The sequence below is a fragment of the Pteropus vampyrus genome, unplaced genomic scaffold (genome assembly GCF_000151845.1).
Source record: "Pteropus vampyrus isolate Shadow unplaced genomic scaffold, Pvam_2.0 Scaffold472, whole genome shotgun sequence".
Lineage (NCBI taxonomy): Eukaryota > Metazoa > Chordata > Mammalia > Chiroptera > Pteropodidae > Pteropus > Pteropus vampyrus.
Genome location: NW_011889253.1, coordinates 908,386 through 920,559, shown reverse-complemented (window position 1 = coordinate 920,559; position 12,174 = coordinate 908,386). Strand labels below are relative to the sequence as shown.

General features: G+C 37.1%; 1 protein-coding gene and 1 pseudogene across 5 annotated transcripts in view; both read left to right on the top strand.

The window, feature by feature from the left end:
* ARHGEF6 (Rac/Cdc42 guanine nucleotide exchange factor 6) overlaps positions 1–12,174 on the top strand; it is a 112,011-nt gene that overhangs the window by 89,063 nt on the left and 10,774 nt on the right. For 4 of the 5 annotated variants that reach the window (XM_011382415.2, XM_011382417.2, XM_011382419.2 and 1 more), the window contains 8 exons: positions 328–414; positions 1,656–1,734; positions 2,742–2,887; positions 3,950–4,075; positions 5,659–5,679; positions 6,648–6,741; positions 7,730–7,819; positions 10,019–10,118. In XM_011382415.2, coding sequence (XP_011380717.1) covers positions 328–414; positions 1,656–1,734; positions 2,742–2,887; positions 3,950–4,075; positions 5,659–5,679; positions 6,648–6,741; positions 7,730–7,819; positions 10,019–10,118 — 743 coding nt within the window. The remainder of the gene's footprint in view (positions 1–327; positions 415–1,655; positions 1,735–2,741; positions 2,888–3,949; positions 4,076–5,658; positions 5,680–6,647; positions 6,742–7,729; positions 7,820–10,018; positions 10,119–12,174) is intronic. The other variant, XM_011382421.2, reaches the window with a different exon arrangement.
* On the top strand, positions 869–1,045 carry LOC105307048 (annotated as a pseudogene).

Sequence of the window (12,174 nt, the reverse complement as noted above, 5' to 3'; positions counted from 1 at the left end):
CAGAATTGTCTTGTGCTCTGGCTATAGCTTGGACAGGAAGGCATTAACTGTGAATTCTCAGGCTTACATACTTGGGAAACAAGCATGGTCATTTGTATTTAACTGTTATGTATAGGAAGGAGGGATAAACTGTGGGTTTATATGCATTTCAAAGTAAAATTCAACTAGTTCTGTGCTTTAAAATTGGGTATCTTTCAGAAAAAAATCACTACCCATGTTTCATTGCCTTATTTAAGACCTATATTGCAAAACAGTGATTCCAGTAATTCTTAACAAACAAAACATCCAATTTCTATTCTCCATTTCATATTTTTCATTCCACTTCAGGAAAAAGAAGAGCGGTACCTCATGTTATTTTCAAATGTCTTAATAATGTTATCTGCAAGTCCTCGGATGAGTGGCTTTATCTATCAGGTTAGTAGATTTCATATAAAAGAAAAAGTAGGAACCATAATGAAAAGAGGTTTTCATCCAGATGCAATATTTCCACTATAGCTTTAAAAGCTCCAGCCAGAAAAGGCAGAATATTTGAACACTTCATTGTAATTAAACAGCTTATAAGAGCAGATGTTCCTTACATCAAAGGCCTTTGTATTACTCTAATGAGTTTATCCTGAATGTCTACTGCTCTGGTTATGAGTTAGGTTATGAATGTATAAATAGAAATCTAAGTCTGCAACTAGATCAATTAGTGGCAGCATTTTACAGGCCCACATTATATCGTTACTGCTGAGAAAACATGAAGCTGAGACCTGTTCCTATGACCGTCTTTATTACAGTCATATCACATAATTTGGGTTTCTGAGATACAGGTCATTAAATTCTTTAAGAAATTAAACTTCTGCTTTTGCCTCGTTGCACCCAAAAGAACAAGATGGGTCACCAGTAACTCTACTGGAGCCATCTGAGAAAATTTGACCAGGGTTCTCGTTCTTGCCACATCTGTTCAAACTGGCACAGTCTGATCTGGAGATATGGCCTCTATATGTACTGCCAGTGTTTCCAACCATGTGCGAAGGATATAGGCTTCGTTAAGTTGGACTAAGTGAGCTTCCTTGAGTGGGTCATTCTAGACATCTACCTTACTATAGAAACAATGCTTGCTCTTTGTATATAAAGTAGAAACTTCAATTATGAGTGTTTTAATGTGAATGGAATAGTCACATGATCGTGGCAATCTCCTTTTTAAATTTTACTATTATCTTCTCAGTGGATTCATCTTCAAAATTGATGGTTTGTTTCCCTCTGGTTATATAAAAGGATTTGTGCTGGAAAAAGAAAGCAGTTAAACTTCCCTCAGTCTGCTCCCAAAATATGGAGTATTATAAGTTACTGTTGCCTCTTATATTTTGGCCTAGCAATGGCTAATTGTCACAAAAGTTGAGTCTTTGTTTACAGATTCTTATGAAAATGTATTAGAAAAATAAACTGTTTGTAAATCCTGATCTTTTAGGAAAACACAACCCACATTTCCCCCTTACTTTCTTGTCTGATTAAAATTTAAAGCAGGGAAATGTATTATCTATTGACAGACCAGGGAAATATGTCTAGTCATAATTAAGCAGTGATTCCTGAGAGAGTCAGAAAATCTAATAAAAATAAGCGGAGACACATATAAACACAGATTTAATGGGAATTTTTTTTTTTCCCAATAGGGAAAAATACCAATAGCAGGAATGGTGATGACTAGATTAGACGAAATTGAAGGGAATGACTACATATTTGAAATCACAGGTAGGTAATTTTCTCTTTTTCATGTAGCTACTTCAAATCTTTTTTGGAAAGAAGTGGGGTTTAAATGAAAAATACTATTATTTTCTGTTATATAGTCCAAGAGCAAGTTTTACATGGTCATGGCAAAGTATATTCCATTTCCTGGGATAATTAAGGTACAGCAATAGAAAAGAGAAGTCTCCTGGTCATTCAAAAGCCTCGGCTTTGCCATTAGTTTCAATCTTCTCTTGCATAAGAGCTACTTGTTAGAGCAAAGAAATAACAAAATGGAATGATGTAAATGCAATTTTCTCCCTCTTCTGTCATCTGTTCCCTTATGGCAGAGGAGCTAAAGATGTAGAATTTTATCATCAGCCTATGAGTTAGAAAGATTGGGTTATGTTTCTAAAAAGTGCTGAAAAGCCATGACACTTTCTTCACAAATTAAGCAAAATGCCAGGATTCAATAATGCTCCCTGACATATAGGCCTGTTGTCCCTTTTGCCAGGCCTTTGTGATTTACATGTAATGGTTGTACTTTTTCCACTGATAAGGTGCAATGGCTAACCCTGGGATAATGGTTCCAGGCCTTACCCACCTCTTTCCCAATAAGGAGCCCAATATTTGGTGTTGGCTGTAACCAGTCTTAATTGAATCTTGTTTCAACTTTGATATTGGGTAAAGCAATCCAATATTCTCATTTTAGTTGATGAACTACTTGGACTCTGTGCTTAAAATTATGGATTGTGAGTTTGTTTTGTGTGAAGTTTTATACTACTTCTAAGACTCTGTAAGCAGTAAGAATCAAGAACAGTGTTATAAATCAGATATGAATATTTATTTTTTTACTTTATTATCAAAGCTTATCTGTTCTTGATCTAGAAGTTTTGAAAGAGTTATCCCATAGGTCTGAAAACTCCTGAAAATAGACACCCAAGTCCTAGTTGTGTGAAGTATGTTTATGAGTGAGACAAGCTCAAGGTTCTCCTTGCCTTTTGTTTCTAAATGCTCATAATCGGGTGATGCAGGTAACATAATAGAGAGAATTGTGGTTCACTGCAACAACAACCAGGATTTCCAAGAATGGCTGGAACAGCTGTGCAGACTGATTAGAGGACCTGCCTCCTGCAGTTCGTTATCCAAGACATCATTGTCATCTTGTAGTGCTCATTCTGTAAGTAGCCCGTTTGTTCTGTCCAGGGGTTACTGAATCTCATCAAATTCTGCCTGCTGAGGACTTAAAAGAAGCAGTGAGCATGCCTTTAATCTTTGGGTAATCTATATTTGTAGGTTTTTTAGTACAGTTAAACCTCACTAATTCTAACTTCTGGAGAGAGGAGTATATAAATTAATACAAAGGTTTACTTAGAGATGTGTGGTTTAGTTTGACCTTAACTTGGAGTACTAACTAACTGCTAGCAAAGTTTTTCTAACCAGAAGTCCTGCTGAGATGTCTTAATAATAAGATTTATATTAGTTAATAACTGTTATTCTTATATTAATAATGTGCTAAGTCAAAACACATAGTTTACCTTCATAAGTGTTTAAGCATCTCCACATAATCTCATTTATGTTATCACATTCACTGAGTAAACTTCAAGAGTAAACTTTTAACATTACCTTCTTCCAAGTTATCATAAATTTTGTATTCATGTAACTTGAATTGATGAGATTTTATTGTACTTGCTGAGTGAGATCGAAGATATGCTGTGTTGTCTATTAACACTCAAACCTTTGATACTGAAATTCCCATTTTGAGCACTGTGTGTTGTGGTGGGAAGAACAAGGGCTTTGGCATCAGATCTGGGTCCAAATCTTGGCTTCACCAATTGGTAGCTAGTTACTTCACTTTGCTAAGGTTTGTCTTAGGTTGTTCTGATGAATGATCTATTTAAGCATCTAATAGAGTGCCAAACACATGACTACACTAATTCAAAATTGACTGTTACTCCACTTTCCTCCCTTATAGAGGGGGAAAATGACTTCAATGAAATTGCAAAAGAGAGCAGGAGGACAGGATCATAGGATGTTGAGTCCATTTTGTGTTGCTCCTTAGAGACCCCATAACCTTGACTAGAAAGTACCAGTTCTCAAACTGGAGACATTTGTTTTCCCTTCTTTCCCTTTCTATGGCTGGCTTTGCTGATCCAATGAAGCTATTGTTGTTCTCTCACTGTGGGGCACAAGGTTGGGTTCGGATGGCAGAGTGCCAACATCTCATTGGACATTTTCCCAGTCTTTTAGTTCTACCGGACAGACTCGAGGACCCTTGGAGCCTCCTCAAATTATAAAACCATGGAGTTTAAGTTGTCTACGACCTGCACCTCCACTTAGACCATCAGCAGCTCTAGGTTATAAAGAGGTAATTTTGCTACATGTGGTATAAAATGCTTCTGACAAGCTAATTTTGTAGCTTATTACAAATTGTTCTATGGGAATATGCTTAGAATTTATGATAGGTGATACATGTTAGTCAATCTTGAATTGCTAGACTCGGTGATTTTTTTAAAATTTCTTAATTTCTTAATTTTCTATTTTCCATTGTCCATCTACAAATATTTACTGACTATCAACAGGGTTTATGTGCACTGCCCGAATTTCCCTGGCCTCCTTCTGAAGTGCCTTCGGTTTACCTTTATGATGATATGATCATTTATAAGTTGGTAGTGATATACACACATCTCAAACAAGAGCCACTTCATTACGAGTTGAATTTCTAAACAAGCAGACCCAAATCTGCATTTTGGATTATTTTGGTCTATTGAACCATATTAGTAGTCTTATGGGAGCAAGCCATGACTCGGATCTATGAAAGTCTGAACTATTTGCTGCAGTTGGAAAGGGAAAAGAATTTAATGAAAGGAATATCTTTTAAAAGGAGTCGTCTAAGCGACAACCTTAGAGGAAATTTGATATATAGGTAGTGTGGGGATTTCAAGGTTTGTTTGTTTTTTTTTTTTCCTCTCAAAGTTGCAGTCAGGAAATGTCAGTAACTGTGTGGAGTGTTACCTTTTCCATCCAGTGTTTCTTTTTCCCCCCCCAACCTGTTGCTCATCATTTCAGCTTTCAGAAAAGATCCTCATTTATTAGTAAATGTTCATTAAATAGGTCTTACTGAGTGAAGAATTAAGTTTGTGACAGTTGTGAGACACATCATAGAATTATGATGCAAAGGCAGCATATACTTCTATATCAAATGTGTGGTTTGATGAGTGATGCAGATTTAGCTGAATTTTGAGTTTGTTTTGATTTAAAATACTATGCTACTGTTTCAATTAATTGTTGCCTCAACTCTCAGTGTAGTGAAAAGTGGAACAATATTTAGACACTGGAGGATGTTTTTGATCCTTTCAACCCAACATGATAGGAAAAATAATCCTTGAGCTGAATCTTTACTATGTGCCAGTAGTTAGAATTTGGCCAGGAAACAGTTCCATGGGTTTGTTTTGGAAATTGACCTATGATACCTGCAATCATCCAATTTTCTTTGACTACCTAAACCAGAAGTGCCACTTCATAGTTATTACGTAGGTCCCCCTTTTAATGATGGATATTTCATAATTGTCTGTTACTAAATTCAAATTAAGGTGAACTTTGAATGGTAAAGTTGACTTAATCTTTCACAGAACTAATCCATTAAAACTAAGGCATGATCACTTTGTTTCTGCTGGGAGAAGGGAGTTATTAATAAATTCTTACTATGTGGTATATAATTTTAGTTATTTTCAGCATTTGTTATTCTGCACACAACTGTATTCCTTGGGCTTTTGCATGATGGTATTGCATCTGAAACTAATGTGGGAAACGTGATGATATTCTCTCTGTGTGATTTATGATAACACTAACATTTCAAATATTGTTTTAGAATTATTGATAAATGGATTTGGTCATTGTAACCATCGATCTCTCACGCTCATCTTCTCTTTCTTTACATATTCACTTTAGAGGATGTCTTATATCTTAAAGGTAAGGGTAGAACACTATCTTTGGCTTACAGTGACATCATAATGCTATAACCTTTGATGAATGAAGCTTTCTTTTATGCTTGTTTTGTCCCTTGTTATTATTGGTGGCTAAAATATGAAGATGCAAATCTGACATGTAAGTACTTTCTTCAAAAAGCAGGCTCTTGTGAAATACATATGAAAATGTCATCTTATAATGCCTTTAATATGCCTGTTTTCCTGTTTTTTTTAATGCTGTGTTTTTCTATTTTTGTCATGTGAGTTTTTCATATCTGTTTATTCATATGGCAAAAGCGAATGCAATAATTTATATAATTCATATCTCTTTTACCTACTAATTAAAAATATAGCTTTATATATGTATATTTAAGCTCAGCTATAGGAAAGTTACTCCTAACTCAAAATTATTATCAGTAAGTCATTTATTTGGCTCTTCTCTCTGACCGCAGGGAAATTACTTAGTCCCTCTGCCTTAATTTTCCCATCTGACAAATAGAAATTAATATTCTTTGTTGTGGGACTGTTGCTAAGGAAAATTTATTTAAATAGTTTTCAAGCTCTTTGAAAAGTGGCATATACTATAATAGTAGTTACAATTGTTATGTAATTCCCTTTAAACTGTATTAGTGGGGAATATAAACCAAGTTAGTTAAACTTTTATTTCTCTAGGATTGACATCCATTACTTTTTCTGCAGATGGTACCCTAAAGGCATTTGGCCTCCTGAAGAATCTGCTGCATCTTCAGTAGGCACACTCCATTCTTATTTCCATCTCTCTGGCAATTGAGAGGATAATGTGTTTTATTTAACCTTTCAAAGTTTATTGGAGCCATTTTTGTGTCTAATATTAAATTTCGATGCACTCCTAACTGAGACTGTCAAAATAAGAGAGAGCCATTCTATTTAATTGCATTTGCTCTTGTTTTTGGAGGAGAATTTCAATTCATAAAGAAAACTCTGTTCTTGCAGGAGTCTAGTAAAAGCCCCAAAACAATGAAGAAGTTTCTTCATAAAAGAAAGACTGAAAGAAAGCCATCAGAGGAGGAATATGTGATTCGAAAAAGTATGTGTTTTGCACTTCCTGAAAGTTGATATGGATAAAATAACAGAAGAATTTTTTTAAAGCAGATAATTAGAGAAATTTTTCCTGGCATCATGTGTTACACAAAGTAAAAAAAAAAACACATGGAAAGTTTTGGTCACCTCTAAGATTTTTGAATAAACCATCTCCTGCTGCATTTCATATCATCTTAGGCAAATACCATCTGTATGATTTTTGTGATGAATATTTTGACCCATCTGATTTAGAACCACTAAAAGGACCATTTGTTGCAGATACATTTTTCCCTCTTAGTTTTTGATGCCTGCAATAATTTCCTCTACTGAGATAGACTAAATAGACCTGAAAACTGAAATCCTTCTGGAAATCTAATACTCTGTAATGTTCTCAGTTAGCCAAGGAATCACCCTGCTGACATGTAGATTTGTCTCACAAATGGGTGACAGAACTGTGTTTAAAAATCAAAAAATATAGTGTGGATAAAACTCTAGCTTCTTCATCCTCCATCCCCCACCCCACACTTAGGTATGCACATCAGCATGTTAACAGGATTCTGCCATCCAGTCATTTCAAGAATGAGGCAGAGGAGGATGAAGGAGGAGAGAGAATCAATGACTATGCTAGCTTGTTAGAACATGGGTGGGGTTAATGGGGAAAGCTTCCTAGAGAAGGTGAGCCTTGAAATTTGAAGAAGAGGAAGGATGTGGTGTATCGGATGAGAACTGAGGCTAGGATCAAACCCAGTGCTATAATTGTGGCCATGAAGAGAAAACTACAGGAATCCCCAATTTAGAGCTCTGGGTGGACTACTGACCCCAGAGCTCTATGGGGATATTGTCACTCTCACTCCATTATGAGGGTTTGACAGCTTTTCCTCCTGCCTTTCAGAAACACCACTGTTCACAGAAGGCAGTCCCCAGTGCTCTGCAACTTTTTGAGTGTCCAGAGGCATATATCTCTATGAAAAGTCATTATTATTTAAATTTCATAGGTACAGCTGCTCTGGAAGAAGACGCTCAGATTCTTAAAGTGATTGAAGCCTACTGTACCAGCGCAAACTTTCAACAAGGCCATAGCTCAAGTAGGTTTCCCCACTTTCTCTAATGAATAATGTTTCTTTTTCACTGCTCATTGCCTCTTATAAGAGACAAACAACTCACATGGGTTGCAGGGTGTGTAAAGCAGGTGACTTGATGCAGAGGAGCAGTGTAGGACTGCATCTTTCAGATAAGGTGGTTTTGGCTACCAAGTGGTTTGTTTACCCAGTTTCTTTTCACCCAGAGAGAGAGAGATGCAAGACTAAAAAAGTTGGAGGTGATAGAAATGAAAAAAATTTTTTAAAGTCATTCTCCTTTGAAGTACGCAGATACCTTCACCAACACTAGTTAGGAATTAAAGAGCCCATAGAGTTCCTGTGTCTGTGAACTGATGCTAATCTCTTCTTATAGGCAGATTTGAAAAGGAAGTCAAAATACTATCTTTGATCAGCTGCATATTTAAGTGAACAGTGCTTCACCAAACTCATTTCAAAGTTGCTCTGAAAATCTGGAAATGTAGCTACCTAGCAGGGGCTGTTCGGAATGTATACAATTTATCAGGGAGATATTAGAAGAGGGTATTTCCCCGAACAACTTTCAGGCCATAAATTGAAAGCGAGATAGTTTTCTGAATCATCCTTGTGCTTTTTAAAAAGCCAGGTCAGTTATGTCTCTTGTCTTCCATTATTATAGACATTCAGGATATGTTGCGTGGGGTTTTGACATCTGGGTAAGAAATAAGTTCTTCATCATTCTTCATGTTGGACAACCACTAACCCATCACTTGAGTGTGGAAAGGGATTACTTAGGTGGATTGCCTTGACATATGCTTTCAGATTGACATTTCTCTAAGGCCGTTATGAGGAAAATGCTCGATGTGAAAGTTGACACATTTGACTGTGAAGAGGGGAATGTCACAACTTCTGCTTCACAGATAAAACCTGACTGTGGCTTTGGGCATGTCCAGCTCTGACAATAAGTTTTGCAGAGCCAGGAAAGGAAAGTGAGAGCAGTTTTTATCGTAAAACTAGGAATGAGATGGGGACAAGAAGACACCACAGGAAACAGCCCTCATATAGTAAAATCTGATCTCATCTCCTCCCCCACCCCACCTCCCTTCACATGAATAGAGTCTAGAGTCAATACATCTGCTCAGAGGTACAGGCAGGTGTTCTGGCCTAAAGAGTCACATTTTCGCCTCTCCTCCCTAGCCTACCTTTTGCATGTGGAAGATGTCTAGTGCAGCAAGCCTTTCAACATCTAGTGACCTACCACCCTCTATCCCTCTCCAGCCGGAAATCCAATTTCTCTAGAACTGACTGCTATTGTTTCTTGATGTATTCAGTTGGTTGGTCAGTTAGTCAGTCTGCTATTTACTCATTAAGTACCTATGAAGGGCTAGGCCTTATGGAAGGCAGAGACACAGCCACCTGAGGAAAGAGGAGGTGATCAAATGAAGGCAATGAGTGTTCACAGCTTGAAGGAGCCTGGCTTAGAAGAGCGGAAACCAGAGGCTCAGGGAGACTGAAGATCAAGGGCTCGAGCTCCGGGAGGAAGGATCCAGAAGTTAGAAGGAGGTTGGAAGTGCAGGAGAGCTGTTTGTTCAGGTCCCATGTCTGTTCTATCACCTCTTCCAATCCCAGATCCTGGAGACAATCTGAGCAGAGAGAAGTCCTGTATCTTTCCCGCTGAAATGATAATCTCCCAACACTGATTCAACCCTTGATCAAAATGGTCTTACCTGACCCTACCTTACCTTATTAGACTGTAAAAAGAACAAATGGGAGTGAGTGATACTTCTGTAGCCCTTTAAGGACATTGTGTTCCAGTGCAGTGCTACTCTAAATTTACTAAAATTATATAACAGCACAGCATAGGATGTGGTGTGTCCTTCCCTGGAGATATGCAGAGACAGAATGATCATTAGTCAGTTTTTTGCTGTTGAGGAGGCAAAACAGAAAAAGATGGGGTCTTGGTTGAGGACAGGTATCAGAGTGGCCCTTTCACATTATTTCTCTGAGTATAAAATGCTCCCCTCCCCAAGATTGAATCAATATATTTAATAATTTAGTATTTCCTCACTTCAGAAAGATTTAGTCATTAAATGTTGAGTGACTCTTCTCTGGGTGCAAGGTTGCAAAATACTATCAACCAAGACCTTTCAATAACAATAGAAGAAAGGAACTAACACCTATAAATAGTCCTCACTAGTAACTCTTCCCTCTTGCAACCCTTGTTTGTAGGTGCTCGCAAGGATTCAGTTCCACAAGTCTTACTCCCCGAGGAAGAGAAACTCATCATTGAAGAAACTAGAAGCAACGGCCAGACCATCATTGAAGAAAAGTGAGTAGAGTAGGTTAAAATTTTTCTAATTTGTCTGGAGGCTGGAAAGAAGGTTCTGGCTGGGCAATGTGGCTTTGGCATAGCCTGCACTGGAGGACTACCCCTTCTCATCTGAGAATGTAGCCCTTTTTGCTGATTGTGTAATTGGGAGCCTCAGGAGGGCTGCCTCCCAGCAAACAGAAGAGGGAAGGAGAGGCACAGGGGGTGAAACTCTGTGGTGGCTGTCCCTGGAGCCCATTCCCCCGTACAGTAAAGTACTGCAGGGTACACAGGAATGTCGCTCTGCGTGGCTTTAGGAGATGCCTGAGAAGGTCACAGAACCACTTTTCCTGCCCAGAGGGATATTTCTCACATTTATTGAGTCAGGCACTAGATTTACACCTACTTGATCTCATTTAAAATTCTACAGCAATCCAGTTAGATAAGCATGACTTTCACCACTTTTACAGATGAGGAAACAGGTTCAGGGAAATTATGTCCTTGGCCTACCTTTGCACAGTAGTGAGGGTGACCTAATGGAGGAAAATTAGGTCAAATAGCTTATGGATCATAAAATAAACACAAAGTAGCCAAATAATTCATTTGTTTAAACTTGAGTCATTTCTGAAGTCAGGCCTAAATTTGCATCAAACAGCACATTTCAAAGTGCTTGGCATAGTCATTGTACAGTACTTTTCCACCTAGTTTATTAAGTGATATAGCCAAATGGTAAAGCACTGGGGCTTATGAGAAGAACAACTCTGGTTCAACTCCAAATTCTGCTACTTGTTGGCCCTGTAATCTGGGGCAAGTTCCTTTACCTATCTGTGCCTCAGTTTCCTCATCTTTAAAATGGATATGATAATAATACTTTCAGAGTTGATGAAGGCTTAAATGGAATAAGTATAAAGGCTACCACATGGTGATCACTCAATAAATAGTTATACTATGTATAATTATAATATAAATGATTATATATTATAATTATTTTTAAAATTATTTTTAAATTACTGTTGACATTCAATATTATATTAGTTTCAGGGGAATAGCATAATGGTAAACTTTTATATAACTTATTAAGTGATACTCCCGATAAGTCTAGTACCCACCCACCTGGCACCATACATAGTTATTTACAATATTATGGACTATATTACCTATGTTGTACTTCACATCTCCATGACTATTTTGTAATTGCAAATTTATACTTCTTAATCCCTTCCTCTTTTTCACACAGCACCCCCAATCCCCCTCCCATCTGAAAACCTTTAGTTTGTTCTCTGTATCTATGAATTTGTTTCTGTTTTGATAGTTTATTTTGATTTTTAGTTTCCACATATAAGTGAGATCACATGGTATTTGTCTTTCTCTGTCCGACTTATTTCATTTAGCATAGTACTCTTTAAGACCATCTATGTTGTTGCAATTGTTAAGATTTCATTTTTTATAGCCAAGTAATAGTCCATTGCATGTGTGTACCACATCTTCTCTATCCAATCATCTATTGCTGGACACTTAGGTTGGTTCTATATCTTGGTTATTGTAAATAGCACTGCAGTAAACATAGGGATGTATATATCTTTTTGAATTAATGATTTGGATTTCTTCAGGTAAATATCCAAAAGTGGGATTGCTGGGTCATATGATAGTTCTATTTTTAATTGTTTGAGGAATCTTCATACTGTTTTCCATAGTGACTGCACCAATTTGCAATCCCATCAACAGTGCACAAGGGCTCCACACCCTAGCCAACACTTGTTTGTTGATTTATTGATGATAGCCATTCTGACAGGTATGAGATGACATCTCTTTGTGGTTTTAGTTTGCATTTCTCTGATGATTAGTGATGTTGAGCATCTTTTCATATGTCTATTGGCCATATGTATGTTCTCTTAGGAAAATGTCTATTCATGACCTCTGCCCATTTTTTAATTGGATTGTTTGTTTTTTGGTGTTAAGTTGTATGAATTCTTTATATATATTGAATATAAACTCCTTATTGGATGTATCATTGACGAATACCTTCTCCTTTCCAGTAGGTTGTCTTTTCATATTGTTGATGGTTTCCTTTGCTGTG